Source organism: Grus americana, chromosome 5 (assembly GCF_028858705.1).
Source record: "Grus americana isolate bGruAme1 chromosome 5, bGruAme1.mat, whole genome shotgun sequence".
Classification (NCBI taxonomy): Eukaryota; Metazoa; Chordata; class Aves; order Gruiformes; family Gruidae; genus Grus; species Grus americana.
Genome location: NC_072856.1, coordinates 6,507,996 through 6,523,561, shown reverse-complemented (window position 1 = coordinate 6,523,561; position 15,566 = coordinate 6,507,996). Strand labels below are relative to the sequence as shown.

The 15,566-nt window shown below is 35.2% G+C and overlaps 1 protein-coding gene across 5 annotated transcripts in view; it reads right to left on the bottom strand.

The window, feature by feature from the left end:
• The window catches only part of ANO3 (anoctamin 3), a 204,519-nt gene that overhangs the window by 63,530 nt on the left and 125,423 nt on the right, over positions 1-15,566 (bottom strand). For all 5 annotated transcript variants that reach the window (XR_008577413.1, XM_054827922.1, XM_054827920.1 and 2 more), the window contains exons 4-5: positions 12,727-12,863; positions 748-900 (exon numbers count right to left, since the gene is read on the bottom strand). Coding sequence is in view for 4 of the 5 variants with exons in the window: in XM_054827922.1 (XP_054683897.1) it covers positions 748-900; positions 12,727-12,863 (290 nt within the window). In the remaining variant the exon portion in view is untranslated. The remainder of the gene's footprint in view (positions 1-747; positions 901-12,726; positions 12,864-15,566) is intronic.

Genomic DNA, 15,566 nt, shown 5'->3' with positions numbered 1-15,566 from the left:
TGTAATATGAGTAAACTATTAGAGATATTAACTTGGAATTTTGGGAAAACAAACTAACAGATCACAGTCAAGATAACAAAATCACACCCACGCAACTAAAAAAAAAAATTTAAAAAAAATCCCTTTTAAGACACAAAGGATTTAAAAGTCTCAGGATTTCAAGGGAGGAGGGATTTGACAGTGAAACTTTGCAAGCTGCATAAAATATGAATTTCATTTTTAATACTATTAGAATAATAGGCATTCAAGAAAAATTAGAAGCCTGAACAGTAGCACTTAAACTGTAAACTAGCCTAGCTGAAAGAACCCAATGCAGATTGAGCCATGTAAACTAGAGATGGATTAACTCGGCATTGAGAATCTTTACCCCTTTAAAACCAGAGACATTTCGTATCATGCATTCAGGTGAAAGACATAGAGGTTATACATTAAAGCAATAACATGAGTTACTGAAGCTTCTTCTGGCTTGGAAGCATAAGGAGCTGGGATCTATACGGCACTACACCTGCTCCAATTGAAAAGTGATTATACTTTACAGGGTACACGTGTGTGTGCGTGTATGTACAAGCAGGCATCTCAAAGACATGTTAAACACACACTATCAAACAACTGTTATTATTATTTTAATAGCGTTAAACAAAGCCTAACTGGAAAGGCTTGTAAGATTGTCAGGAATCATTAATATATCCAATAAAGTATGACAGTATTATAAAAGTTTTTTTACACCACATAAGCTACAAAACTCACCTCTCGTTCTAACATTAACCCTTCTGCTCTCAAATTCTTCTCAAATGTGCTTCTTTTTTCTACTTGTGGACTTGACTTTTTGTAGACCAAGATGTAATCAATGCGTTTTTTGCCATCTTTGAAGAAGAGACCTGATGATGCCATGGCATCAGTCTGGAGAAGATAAAATAAAAATATACTAAATGTGGCATTCATAAAGATGAAGAGTTCCATCACAAATTCCATGCAACACAGCATTTCCTAAAGCATGGAAATGTCCACATATCCACGGGATAAATATATAAAGAACGAGTCACAAGAACAGGCAGTTCATATGCATCAGTTGCTCAGGATTTAAAAAATAATTAGAATAAACCAAAATAAAATAGCTCCAGAAACCCCACATTCTAGCTATTTCTTTCAGCTGTGGAAAAACCTTAAAATTATTGTATGGCATAGATAGATATAAACTTCTGCTAATCCTTACTTTCCAGTAGGAATTAATAAAATTTAAAGACAAATAAATTAAACCAGTTTGCCAGCTTTGTTCCTGGGCAAATTTTATATAACAAACATATTTTCTCCTAAAGAGAAATAAATCTAAAAATATTAAAAAAGAAGCGCTATTGTTTGCAAAGTTTTCCTGGATATTCTCGTTGAAACGATTTTTCAATGTCATGTTAGCAATGTTTAAATCTTGTCTGGTTTCTTCCCACCATGCTTGCAAACACCAGGGATTCTCTGACCTTGATACGGAAAATCCTGCTTTAGGTGCCGCTGCTGAAAGCTATTTTTGCATTCTGTGTTTTGCATGATTCAGAACAGACAGTGGCTATATCAACTGGTGTCAGACTATGACGACTTTGAAATCTGAAAAGGTAAACTGAGAAACTGTCATCATCTTCTGGAGAACGCAGCACTCGTTTTAACACAAACTGTCCAGAACAAGTACGTTAGTTTGAAGTAAGATACGTTACATCCACATACAAGGGACCAGAAGTCTATGAATACTGCATCTTTTAGTCAATAGGATGCCACTCTTAGAAATTCATCCTATTTGGATTGTTTGATATGAAATTTATAATACTCAGAGTTACATCAAATAGTCACACTTTCTACCGATAAATAGAATCAACTGTTAGTGCACAATATCAGCAGTACAAATACTGGATCCCAGCTCACTTGTTTCTACATGAAAGGTTTTTTTTACTCCCACATAGCTCACTGCCAACTTTCTACATATGTAGTGCTTCTGAGAACTCAGCCTGCAAAAACTAAAGTTTTCTAACAAGACTCTTCCTCTTTCTCTGCTGTTTTAGCTCCCAAAGCAAAACCCAAGGAACAGTCATTCTCAGACCACCTAGCGCTACAAAAAAGCACATCATCACGTCTGGGAACATTATTTAAGTACATTAAGCTTCAATTTATGTACAATTAAGCTTCTTTTTCTCCTCAGCAGCTGGTGATGGCATCAATTGTCTGTCTTTTCCAGATGACGCTTTTCAAAATTAACCATAAAAGCATTCTGTTACCTTCTCCAAGGTACATACCTGCTTAGGTACTTTATTAACAAATCTATAAATACAAAACGAGTGTTAGAAATCTCAGCTTCGTCACACTTGGCTAGGGTTATGCTGTCACCTTCATACTCTGCTTCAGGTGCAACCATCCAGATGTGGAAGCAATTTCAGTCTTTGGAACGCAGTAGAGGAATTCAAATCCCTCCAGGCTAAGCCAAAACTAACCTGAGTCTTTCTACTACCTGGGTCAAGGTCTTCATTTCTAAGCATAAAGATGGCATTCTTTTCTTTCCTCTTGGAATTGGCATTCGTCATCTTCAGAGCTCTCTGTTTGCTTCATGTGCAACTTGCTGTGAGATGCGTCACCACCTCAGGGCTACAGGGCGCAGGGCAGCACTGGGGCATTTGGTGTACGAGTGCTGGTGGATCCCCGCCGCGCTGGTCTCCTCCTGGCCTCTGCCGCCTTCCCTCCATCACAAAATAATGGATTATGTAGCATTCAGAAACCTCTGAATACCTGCCTTTAGCCCAATCGAGGGGAAATGCTAATCCTAAATTATTTTGGAAGTTTGTTGAGAACAGGAAATATCCTTTCCTTTTGCTTGGCTTTTGACTTCAGATTTTCATTAAGTTAAAGTTAAATATAACAGAAAAAACAAGGAAAAAAAATTATCAATATATTTATCAAACATTTATTGAAGAATAGCACACTCCATTAATTTTTTATACATTATTTTATTCCTATTTATCTCAAGATATTCAGATAAATAATATCTGAAGCCCAAAGCAAGCTAACCAAGATTGTTAACCAAGATTATTAGTCCACTGAATATAGGGTCTGTCACCCCTTCTAAGAATTCTGAATGGGGACAGTAGTAAAAACATTCATTTTTATTATTTTTTTAATGTCGTAGATGTAGTGATCTAAAGATACAAGATGCAGAGGTTTGAAGGTGAGGTAGATGAAAGACTTGCATATTCAAACTTGCACGTTCATATTTGTGAATGCCCAAATTTTTTTCAGGTTCAAGACACAAACAATGAACCTGCTCTTCAACAATGAATTACAGTGCAAGTATTTCACAAAAGCAGATGAGAACAGGCTACTATGGTCCACGAAGGAGGCGAAATCACATACAAAAAGCCTGACCAAAATTCCCCCAGAGGGGGGATCTGGAACTTCTCATATATAATTTCTGCTCATGCAGTCACTCCACAGACATTATGCCTTTACCTTTCTTCGGATTATTATTTCTAGCCTTTCTTTCCTCATTTCTAAAATATCTGCTTTTCTTCAGTCTTGGAAAAACATGTTTTCTGTCTCGGATTAACAACAGTGTGCAAATCTGCCCTCAGATTCATCTGCACCAAACAGAATTCTTTGGGAGCAATGTTCAATAAGTAACGACCTGTGCTGACAGTAGAGAGAAATTTTCCATCTGCTCATCTCGGACCACTTTCAGAGGCATGCTGCCACAGCCTGAGATGTGCGATACTGAAGCCACTTACCACAATCGTGCGGTGAACCCAACCTATACTCTATCGATTTCAGGACTGATTCACTTTAACGCTACTTGCACTTTACTGGTTTCACTTCAGTGTAATTCTCAAGCAGCGCTGTCCATCTACGTTAGCAGGAATGCCTGTGCCAGTAAAAGAATTTATCTGGTGATTTAGGTGTTTTTTCAGTTCATCTGAAGGAGCTCCATAACGTCTAAGCAGAACAAGGAGCAGTAATTTTAATTAAACATACAAGTCAAGGTAAATTGGCCGCTATTTACAGCTAGCACAGTGAATCAGTCTTTTAGTACAATGGGCATTCAGGCAAAAGTACATTTATTATTTATCTGCTGGTTTGGACCAGTAAATATCTGATTCATTCTTTCACCTTTTAATCGACACAGTGGAGGAGAAAAGCATCAGAAGAAATATTGTGTGCAAAGCCCTTACACTCCTCTACTCTTTTTAAGATTTCCTCTCTCACCTGGAAAACGTGTCTAAAGAGGACTGATCAATGTTTGTTTTTCTCTCTAATCCTCTCCATCCTCTCTAGCCTCTCAGTTTTCCAGATCTTCTGAAACAATATCCACCTGATCAGCTTTCCTACATTGACATACATATGAAAACTTACTTAAGATTTGAGAGATTCCTTTTAGAGTATCGCTACATAGTTCAGCTTGCAAACCCAAGTTTTAACTTCACCTTGTTCTTCCCAAGTCTTTAAATACATGAACTTTAAATCTTATCTATTTGTGTACTGAAGCTGTGAAGCGCTTCCTCGCTCAACAGTAAACTTGTTCATAATGCAGAATTGTAATACACTCGTTTGCATCAAAGTAAAATATTACTGAAGGCTTTGCCACTACAGATCTGTTGCAATTCCTTGGTTTTCTTTATTTATCATTTTTTCGTTGATTCATAGCTCGTGATTATTATAACAAATAACATGACACACTGCTTCGAAGTCTGAAACAGTGTAAAATTCAGAATACTGACACTATCGTTCAGCTGAAGTTTACAGTTCACACAAGACAAAACAAAGTGATCAATTTAACCTTGGAAAAGAAGCTTTGGCTCAAGCAAGAAAAGTGAAACAAAAGTATAATAGAAATATCTAGAAAAATTATAAAATAAAAAGACTTTACATTTCTATTCAAATGTGGTACAAGAAGAATTTGCTTGGATTTAGCCAAGAAGCATAGATTTTTCAAGAAACTATTTTTCAGATTCTAATTAATACGCAATGCCCTCTTTACAAAGTGGGAACAGCTGTTTTACAGGCTCTTTCTCTCCCCAATTAATTTAAATAGCACAATTCACAGAAATTATAACTATTTCAACTCTACTGCTCTGTAGATTAAACTTTTGCAAATTTTTCACCCCATACATAGAAACAAATATTCTAGAAGAGTGAGTTGGAACCATTCCCAAAACAGTGAGCAAATTTTACATTCATGTTAGAGTCAATGACATGCTATGGAAGGATTTAGGTTTGCAGTATTTTATTAATAGCAAAAGCACTAGCAAATTTTAAACTTACTGAAGATTAGTGAAAAACACACTATAACATAATAAATCAGCATGTTACTATCAACATCCAGTAAATCAAGTCTGATATGAAAGAAATGGTCTAACGTGTTTGCTTCCTGTATAAGATTTTCATTACCAATATCTAGCGTATAAATGCTAAACGAAGAGCAGGGAACAAGAGCTTTAAAAGAAATTTGCCAGCAATAGCAACGAAAATAAGCACAATTTCTACGTATTTTACGCATATATACACGTAAACTCGGAGGCTGACAACTCGTTATTTTAACGTCATCTGTTAGTGGTTTGCTGCTGATGCACTTTGTAAGTTGCTTTAGACTGTATGTAAACTATAGTTTCACCTACTACCCTCACAATCAATAGTTATAAATAAAACATCGATAAAAGCAGGACACAAGTGCTAGACTGGCAGCACTGGACGCAGCCCAGAGCAGGTTGTTCTAAACCCAAGGTGCCCATATACAGGGAGAAACAGCTTTTACACTGGGGTGTAGCTCAGGCAGTGAACAGCCTGTGTTTTAATTTCTGACTTGCAGGAGAGTCATTTACTTAGTAAAAAGAATATAAGTTTCATATTTATATGAACGTACAAAGAACATCCATTCTCAGCCACAGTCAACAACAGGAGCGTTCGCTTACATAAGTGTCGCCTGATACAGTACACAAGAATTAAGCCCTCACCACACAGTATGTTTATTTTGCCTCTACAGTAGACAGGATGAAGTTCAACTTTCCTCTACGTGGGTGGTGTGATTTGCATTTAGATTTGTAAAATTATGTAAAGGAAAGCAAATATACCAATAGACTAGTATCTGTGATCCAAAAGATAGATGGATGCGCACAGCTGGACCTCAGGATTCCTCTTGTACAATTTGGACCCCAAATTTACTAAATTTCTCTCCCCAAAATCTTTTTATTTCAAGGTGATGATGTTTAGAACAAAATTCATTTCCTTCTTAAGACGGCTTGTGAATTCTGACAGCTGAATGTGCTAGAGAAAAATAATTTTGATAAATTCTTACCAATAATGAAGCAGCATACTAATGACAGACTTACTCAAATATCTTGGGCTTTTTCACAGGAAAACTGTAAGAAGAGAAGGGAAGAATCCACCGGTAGAAAAAGTGATGCTGCTATTGGAAATGGAAGCGCTGAGTCCCAGCATCACCGCTCCGTAATAGCACCACCTCGCCAGAAGCATTTTTTAGAGACAAAGATGTAGGGAAAAGTAGTAGAACCAGAAATCATGTGAGGAAGAATAAAAGACAAGTAAATAGACTTTGAAATGTCTTTTCTTCCTCATGGAAACAGCAGCACGTTTGCTGACCTACCGCTGACACAAAGTTTATTGGCATGGAGTCTTACAGTCCAAACAGGACTGTGGAGAACGTCTGACATATATATATCATATATATATATATATATATGACATAAAATCACTTGGTACATTTGCAAGGAAAATCAGCTTGGAATGGAGGAGTAAGAGGGGGAGAATGAAGCTTTCAATGCAAAATACACTGGTTATCAGAGGTGGGGCAAGGAAAAGCACTTTTCTGTATCTCTTCAAGTCTTGGTTTTTAAGAGATGTTTTAGAGATAATAATGGATGAGTTCAGGGCTATTAAATCATGTATAAGAGAGAAGTAGCCATGGAAACAATTTGAGGAACTAGGGCAGGAATTTTGACAGAGGTAAAGTCTGATGCATGAAATTCTTAGGCATGGTAACTACCTAAAACTGTAAAATCTAAATTAATAAGCTTTCCGGTTCTAACTCCGAGTAGAATGGTTATTTCTCATCAAAGAAACCTTAATACATTATTGTTCTTAGAACTTCATAAGACGTTATTAGGTAGAGCAATTACTGGCTGATTCATGAAAACCACCTCACTTATTTTGATTACTAATTCTCCCTAATACTATTGCCATGATCTTCGCATTAACATCTTCAGTAATAGTCACACTGAAGGATGCCACCATTTCAGTGATTTATGACTCAATTCTTACCTTTAAGTATTTTCTGGAAATAAATACATTTCTAACTACAATGGGCTTATTTCCACGAACAAAAGTGAGACTCCTAATTAATGCTTGCTTTGTTACAGGATGGTTAAAAATCAAACCTGGGACCCCACAAGCTTACAGACTTCTTAAGTTACATGGAATTAGCTGTGAAAATATTACAGAAAATTTTAGGCTATGGCAATGCATTCATATAAAATAGTACTAGACTAATTTTTTACATTTTTAAAATCATACTCTGCTTAAGAATACTCCAAGATGTGCTTTATGAAAAAATTTCTACTTTATAAATTTTATAATTTATTATAATTAAATCATTTTTTTGTGTTTGAAGGGTTTGGGAATGGATAAGCCAGAAATAGATTTATTATAGTCATCCTTTCAATTACTTAATTCCAAAAATATAGATTGATTGATTTTAAATGTATAGTGGTGGGGGTTTTTCATGGGGCTTTGTGTTTGATTTTTTTTCTTTTTTGGCAAATAACCGTGAGCATAATAACCTAGGAAAGAAAATTAGGGACATATTTGCATATGCAAAGATATCCGTACTATCTTTGGGCATCAGAGACAAAATAGCCTGGTTAACACAACAGGCTGCCGTACTTACCCATGCTGCTGTATTTCTGTGCATACTACACTGTACTGTGCAGAATCTAGATGGTTTCTGAACAGAGACAAAGACTTCCAGAAATATCTGACCTTCCCAATAAAATTGCAGTTTCACTTTTCAGGAGTAAACTAAATAATTAGTAACTATTTTAGCTTCGTCACAAAGGACTTTTTTTTCCATTTTCATTCTATTCAGACTTACAGAGTAAGTATGAAAAATACCCTTGTATATTATATGAAAACTACATTTTGCTTCAGGAAAGGAGTAGATTTAGGTTTTCTCATGCAAAATTTTGAAAGAAAGTCTGTTCAATGTTACGGAATGAGGCAGCAGCAATGGAGGATATTTGGAGACAGGAGGAAGCTTACCATTTTTAATACTTGACCACTTCTATTTGCTCTTTAAGTCTAAGAGGGAGGCCTTAATAAGAAGTATACTAACATGACCACTGTAAGTTTGTCTTTACTTTTTTTTAAAAAAAACTTTCATCTTTCCAACAAAATTCCTTACTGTTTTCCCTGCATTTCCTTTTTTTTTTTTTTTTTTTTTTTTAAACTAAACTGCACAGCAGATGAGCGCCATGCAGTAGAAGCATAAACATGAAGTCAACTTGTTGCACTTTACCCTGTCATTCTATTCTGGGATAATGTTTTTATCTGTTATCATTACTTCTAAATTTTATTTATGTTTGTGTTGTTAGACTGCATTTGTGGACTACTTCTTATCTATCAGGTTCCCTTTGCTAGTCTCCTTTCCAGTACACTGTTGTCAGCTGACAACATCTTGTTCTTATTTATACGCTAAAACATTTTTCTTGCCAAACCTTCTTCAGCATGCATGCCTGACTTCCACTGAACACAGGAGCAGGATTATGAGTGAAATAATGTATGTGAAACAAGTGATAAATCGACAGGATTAGAACATATAGCACAAATCTGTGCAACTCAAAGTCATGGACTTAAACAGGAAAAAATGAAACCACAAAATAATTCCTGAAAAGGTGTGGAAAATAAAATATTAAGACTGAAGAACATTTTTACTCTGCGGATATTACATTTAATTTATTCCATTTTTCAAACCCACCTACATGAATTTCTGTAAGCAAAATATTTGTTTTGCAGGAGAGAGAGTAATAGTTATGCTCAAAATCACAAAGAATCCAATAAAATGCCTAAACAATATAGTTCAGGTTTTCACAGGTAGATTTACCCTTTAACAATCACCATAACAATCTACACCGAACAGACTGAGTTCTGCTCAAATTAGAATGAATTTTCAGCAGTATGTCCAGCTGATTAAATAGAATTCTTCATATGTTTTGGCCAATTGCTTATTTAAGATCTTATTTAAAACTCCTTAGAAGTTACATAACTTTTCTGGAGACTAAAAGAGAAAGTGTTTCAGATCCTATCCAACACAAAGCTGGTCTGGACATGCAATATTATAACGGGTATCAGTAGATACCAGAAAAAGGCAGTGAACTAGGCTACTGTATAGGCAGCATTTCTTTATAGTTCCTGAACCCATAGTGATAATATGTGAACTTTGCTCTAAAAATTCTTTCTTTACCTTGCCAGATAGCAAAATACACTACCTAGATAAAAAATTCATCTGATTAAAAAAAAAATCCATCAGCTCAGAAAGAGTAACCGTAATGTAGCAAATAAAAGGAAATGGAAGTGTAATTCCTCAAATATTCCTATCTTGCCACTATACACATGATAGTAATTGGTACAGAATTCACTGCTACTGACTATGCTGCTTCTCTGGACAAGTGGTGCCTCCATTCAAGCGATAAAGTCTGTTTAGCCTGCTTTCCTTTCTTAGCGAAAATAGAACATTTCAAATATCATCTTTCTAGTCAGGGACCTTCTCATTTCCTGCATTTCCCTTGCAATAGCAGCTACTACTCTTTCCGTACTTTGCTCAGCAGCCACTTGTTGGCATCATTCCTCTGCATGAGATCCCTTGGCAGAATCACATACGTGAAGTCATACTTTCTACACAATCTCAACAGCACTTGGTGATGAAAAGATGGCAGAGATGGATAATGGAGACAGCTTTTTAATAGGTCTGAACGACTCACGATTTTCCAGTATGAAATCTGTAGATTCTGAAGTGATACCAGCCTACACTAAAGGAGATTATGAGTTATAAATCATAATCAAGGAAACGAGAAAAGTAGATGGCTATCAAGATGAACGTTGGCATCCAGATGCTATATGAAAATTATCTGATGTTTCTAAAGGTTCAAAATTGCAGCAATACAAATCAGATTTATGGAAAGTGATGTCTCGTGTACGTGATCTGAAGTACTAAGCAATTCCTGAAAAAAAGCGTGCATTGGCTTTCATCACGTCAGCAAGACAACATCGTTCTTGCTGAAGTATTCAAGTAGCTCATCACTGACAGAGATAATAGTACCAAGTGTTAATTGCAAATAACTTTTTTAAGCCATTTTTCCCTTAGTCTCTCAAGTGTAAAACAACTCTTCCAAAACAAGCCTAAATTCGAATCATTAACAAGCAGAGAAGAATACCCATTTATCCTTGTACACTTTGCCAATTTGGTGTTCCTCATTTTCATTCTCTGGTTAGACTGAGGAAACTTTATCATCATGACAGACCAGTTTCTCTTCCAAGTATATGACAGTACTCACCAGCTGTAAAGCTGCAGAGAAGTCTTCTGTGCTTTCAACACTCTCAAAAAGAATTAGAAGCCTCCTTCTGCTAGTTTTATATCCATTTTGGGAAGAAATTTCCCTTAGACATCTTCCACTAATTGCCACAAAGACTTGTACAGTACTCCAAAGGCAAAATAGTAGCCTTTCTTTTCTAATATAAGACTAATGTAAATCCCCTCTCTGCCTTTTTCCTGTGGAGGCAGGCAAACAGTAAACAGCAGGAGAATCCTGCTTGGTTGCCTCACTTGCTAAAGCAGTATAAAAGCAGAAGGAAGTTTCCAAAGTAATTGCTGTGATAAAAGGAGTTGTCAAGGCTAAAAGCCAGATGTGGCTTGAGAAGATTGTTTTTAAACTCTGAAGCACTTTGTTCAGTAGGTCAGGACACACGAAGATCGAGACATAAAAAGTGCATTTTTGTTTAAACTTTATACAAATACAAAGCTTCTCTTTAAACTTTGAAAGAAAGTTAGCTTACTGGCTGCCTATAAACTTTATATCAGTCCTGAATGCAGGGCTTGGAGAAAACACAGCCAGCGGTCATTGTATATTCTACATGAAAACGTAAAAAATATTTTGCTTTAGGACAATGAAATGCCTGTTACTAGATAGATGTTACCTGTTGCTAGATTTTTTTTGGTTCTCTATAACATAGCCTAAATTTTGCAGATTCTGCATTATTTTTTCTCTCTTTTAGGCCATATTTAACATAAAAGACTTTGTCTACCTAAACAACAAATAATGGATGTTCTTGTTTGATTTATTTCATTAATTCTGCTAGCCTTGCAGAAACAAAAAAAAATTCAGTGAACACAAAAAGTTCTCATTGCAACAGTTTAGATTAAAATATAACCCTTCTCTGTCATTATCAAAGTTTTGTTTTCATGTCACAGATTTTCAATCTGTAAATATGATTACCTGTAAACTTATCTAAAAGTTATTAGAGAGCTATTATTATACAAGTCGTCTTCTAAAAACATCCCATGAAATGAAATCTCAGAGATCACATCAACCTGCTACCTGTGTTGCACAATCCTGTAGTAATGACAATCAGTGTGACGAAGAGAACAAGTTTTACAAGGCACGTGACTCCTGTGAAACTTGTATTCAATGCTAAAATCACAAAGTGCTACAGGTACAATAGATGAGAGAAGTGTATAATGGTCTACTGAAAGGTATATTGTCTGTAAAGCACAGAACCTTAAAGAAGTTTAAGCCTTTCCAGATTTGTGGCATGGGATTATTCATGCCTTTATATACCAAAAAGCAGAGAATCGCTGGTAAAAAAACCCAACTGTGCTGCAGAATACACTACTTCCAGTGACTGAAGAAGAAAATGATTCAGAATCTCTTGAGGTTAGGTCGTTTGTCATACATTTACAAGCAATTATGCTCAATGGAAAGGAGAATTAAGGGTCTCCTAGTCCAGAACGGGAACAAAAAAAATTACATGTTTTGAACTAAAAATCTGTCGTAATTCTTTGGCATTAACAGTGGATGAACCGCTGTAGAAAATGCATTGTGATGAATACTGTGATTAGGTAATTACTAAGCAAGATAACATGTCAGTTTTATCTGGTAAGATGGCTTTTCCAGTGCTTTAGTTGCGGTTCCTGAAAATACTCCTACACTCTCCTATACATAAGTGAATTTTATCTTTCATTCAATGTGTCTAGCTATTATCTGGGTTTTGCTTAGAAGGAGAATCGTACAATTTAGATCACTCTCAACTGATTATTTGCTACATGAACTTAATTCTTCCAAACTCTCAAAATTTCTTCAGGCCTTCCTGCTGACATGAACTTCTCTCCATGCTGGGAATCCTATGTCCTAAATTCTGTGTAATATAAATTTTTTGAAAGAAGGCTACTGCCTCTTAGATGAGTTAATACAAATCATTAAAATCCTTGATTCTATATGATTTTGGTCACTTTTGGTACAGAGAATTCCATTCACGGATTCTTTTGGCCAAACTATAATAATGGAATCACCTGAATTTCTTACCGTGAGATGCCTACTTAAGCTGCAATTTATCTAATCTCTTAGAAATTGTATTTTAAAAAATATATAAGCACATTTTGACAATTGATACAGTTTATTAAAGTTTTGTGTCCATTACCTTTAAAGACGATTTAGTCCGAGGTTCTGTTTTTTGTCTGGTAAGCTTGTTTTGAATAAGCAATGACTGATCTGTACGAGCATCATAATTTCCATGTTCTGAATCATCTGTGTACGTGTCTTTGTCCCTTCCTATGTCTGAAGGAAAAACAGAAGAAAACAGTGTGCTCATTTTAGGTTATAGTGGAGACAAACTAACAGTATTGTTACAGCCACAGCTGAATATTCCTTTTAAGTATTCACTTCTCAATAAATTATATTCTATCCTTTCCTGCAGAATTTTTTTACTTGAAATGTTATCAGTTTGTCTTAAACTAGAAGTGATTTCTATTTTTTGTAGAAGGCCTATAGAGACTTTTTTAATTACCATTCAAATAAAAAAAAGCCCACAACATTCTTCAGAATAGTTTTAAAAACCCCACAAAGCGCTATAAAGCAAATATTCAAATATTTTTGTCCTTGACTCACAATTGTCAAGACTCAAAATGTGTTACCAAATAGGCAGGTGCATCCTGGAGACCAGAGTAAAATCTTGTGACTTAAACTGAAATAGGCAATCGAAATGCCCGATTACCCTTCACACATGTTGCTCATCATTAGATAAAATATTTGAAAATTTGCATATTAGGGTATTGCAGTAACCACTTCAGAACACATTTTAAGAGATGTACCTGATGGTGGTAGAAGATAGTAGACACCATGAAGAAAGTGTTTTCCGTTTCAACAGAGTTGTTTTTAATGGTTCAACAAAAGTTTTTATTAAAACTTAGTTGTGTATCCTACAATAGCTGCAGATGACTGAGGACCTTCCTCAAAGCTTGCTAAGACCCACTCTCACAGATTAAATTTCCTCCTGCATCATCGCTGCAGGCAACTTAGAAGGACTTATGTCTCTGAGTCACTTTACATCCTCTATCAGAACGGAGACTTTTTTTCAGACATTTAATTTCCTTGCACATTCTCCATCAAAAATTCATGACGATACTTACCATACATACCCAGCAGGAGTAAAATGAGGGGTAAAGCCTGTACAACGTTGGACCGTGTAAGTTTTAATTAATGCTTGGTTAGTCTTGAAAAAAATATTTTAAAGATGAAAAAGATGGAATAATTATTCCCACACAATTATATCTTGGACAAATTGGAAATAGAAACATACTCAGACAAAAAAGTTACCCACAAATCCTGAGCCAAGTTCTCATCTCAGCTTTCATATCAACATGGGAAAAGTCAGGGGAACTGGGAACAGCATTTAGCCCAGTAATTCTAAACCCTAAATAGAAGCCAAGAAACAAGTCATGGTTGCTGTGGGAACCACAATCTTGAATTTCCTGAATTTTATATTCATAAAAGCTCATCTGCAACAACAAAGTATTTTTCATTAAGTTGTTCAGTTAAATTCTCCACAGTAAGTACTACAGAAAAAAAAAAATAACCGCAACTATCTCATGTAGCCTAAACATTTCTGAGATGGAATATGAAACCGGAACATTTACCAAGAGCTCTTTTTTCCCTGCAATTTAGCTACTTACACAATGCTTACGCAAAATGAGCTCTCGGTAATTCCCAATATCGATATTAACCTCAGTAAATCTGTGAAAGGATTTCTTAATGTACTAAATAGCACCAAAATCAGAGATTTTATTTATTTTAAACAATGTTTTAACCTAATATGCAGGTTACACTCTGTTCAACAAAAATGACTGCAGTAAAAAGACTGTGAAGAAGGTTGCAAGGAGCAGATATACAAAGCAGGAAACAGGATACTTAAGCAACTTTGCAGATTTGACTCATGCCCAGATGTGATCAGCTCTTAGCTTTACTAAAGATCAAGGTCTTGTAATAGAAGCCAGTAAAATGAAAAGAGACAGGCCTATGAAACCTAAACTCTTACACCTAGATAGGCCATTTAAGCAAAAAGAAAGACTCTACTTAGATTAAAAAAGTCTATTTTTATGAGGGAAGTTTTAGAGGATTAGACATTATGAGCACACCTAAATACTCAAAAAACTCCACTTTTGCAAAAGTAGATAATGTTTTATTTATATAATTTAAAGTTATGAAATTAGTTTTCCTTATTGCTCAACATACTTTTACCTGCTAAACATTTTTACGTTTTCAAGGACACAGCTTTTGTAGCATGTATTTTCTGTAAAAAAAGAGATTACTTCTGTTTAGAGATACCTGCTCTCTTATCTGAAACGTAGTCAAAAAAGGTTATAGCAACAACACCCCCACACACATAAAAATAAAGAAATTTAGAATTAATAAGGTAGATTTCTTATATAAAATTTAACAATATTTGCTATTGTACCTTTCAGCAGTTGATGACTTATTTTATGCATCTAAAGCACTGCCCCACAAATTCATGGTATCAATACAGTAAAAAGGGGAGGAATGAAGATTAAAATATAGCATTTAAATATTGCACGTGAATGAACTTTTGTTACACCTGTCTGAAAAAATGTCAGACTGAGACACGTAGCATACCATCCATATTTTAAAAGTATATCCAAAAGTGTGCACTATTCTTAACATTCATGTAGTTTTATCCATTAATGTAAAAAAAAAAACCACCAAAAGCATGCTTTGTAGATACTTTGAATAGACTAGCTGTCCCATTTACCTCTTCTGTAGAATACATTAAAACAAAAATCTTGACTATAAATAATTATACTCAAAGAAAAAGTTCAATGGATTGTGTGTGTGTGTTTTAGGAGGCTCATTTTGTTTCTGAAGTTGAACTTTTTGTAAATTTCTTTTGATTAGTTTCAAATTTTTTAATGAGTTAAATATGTTGAGTTTAGAAAAAGATCTTTAGAGAAGATGACAGAAATGAAA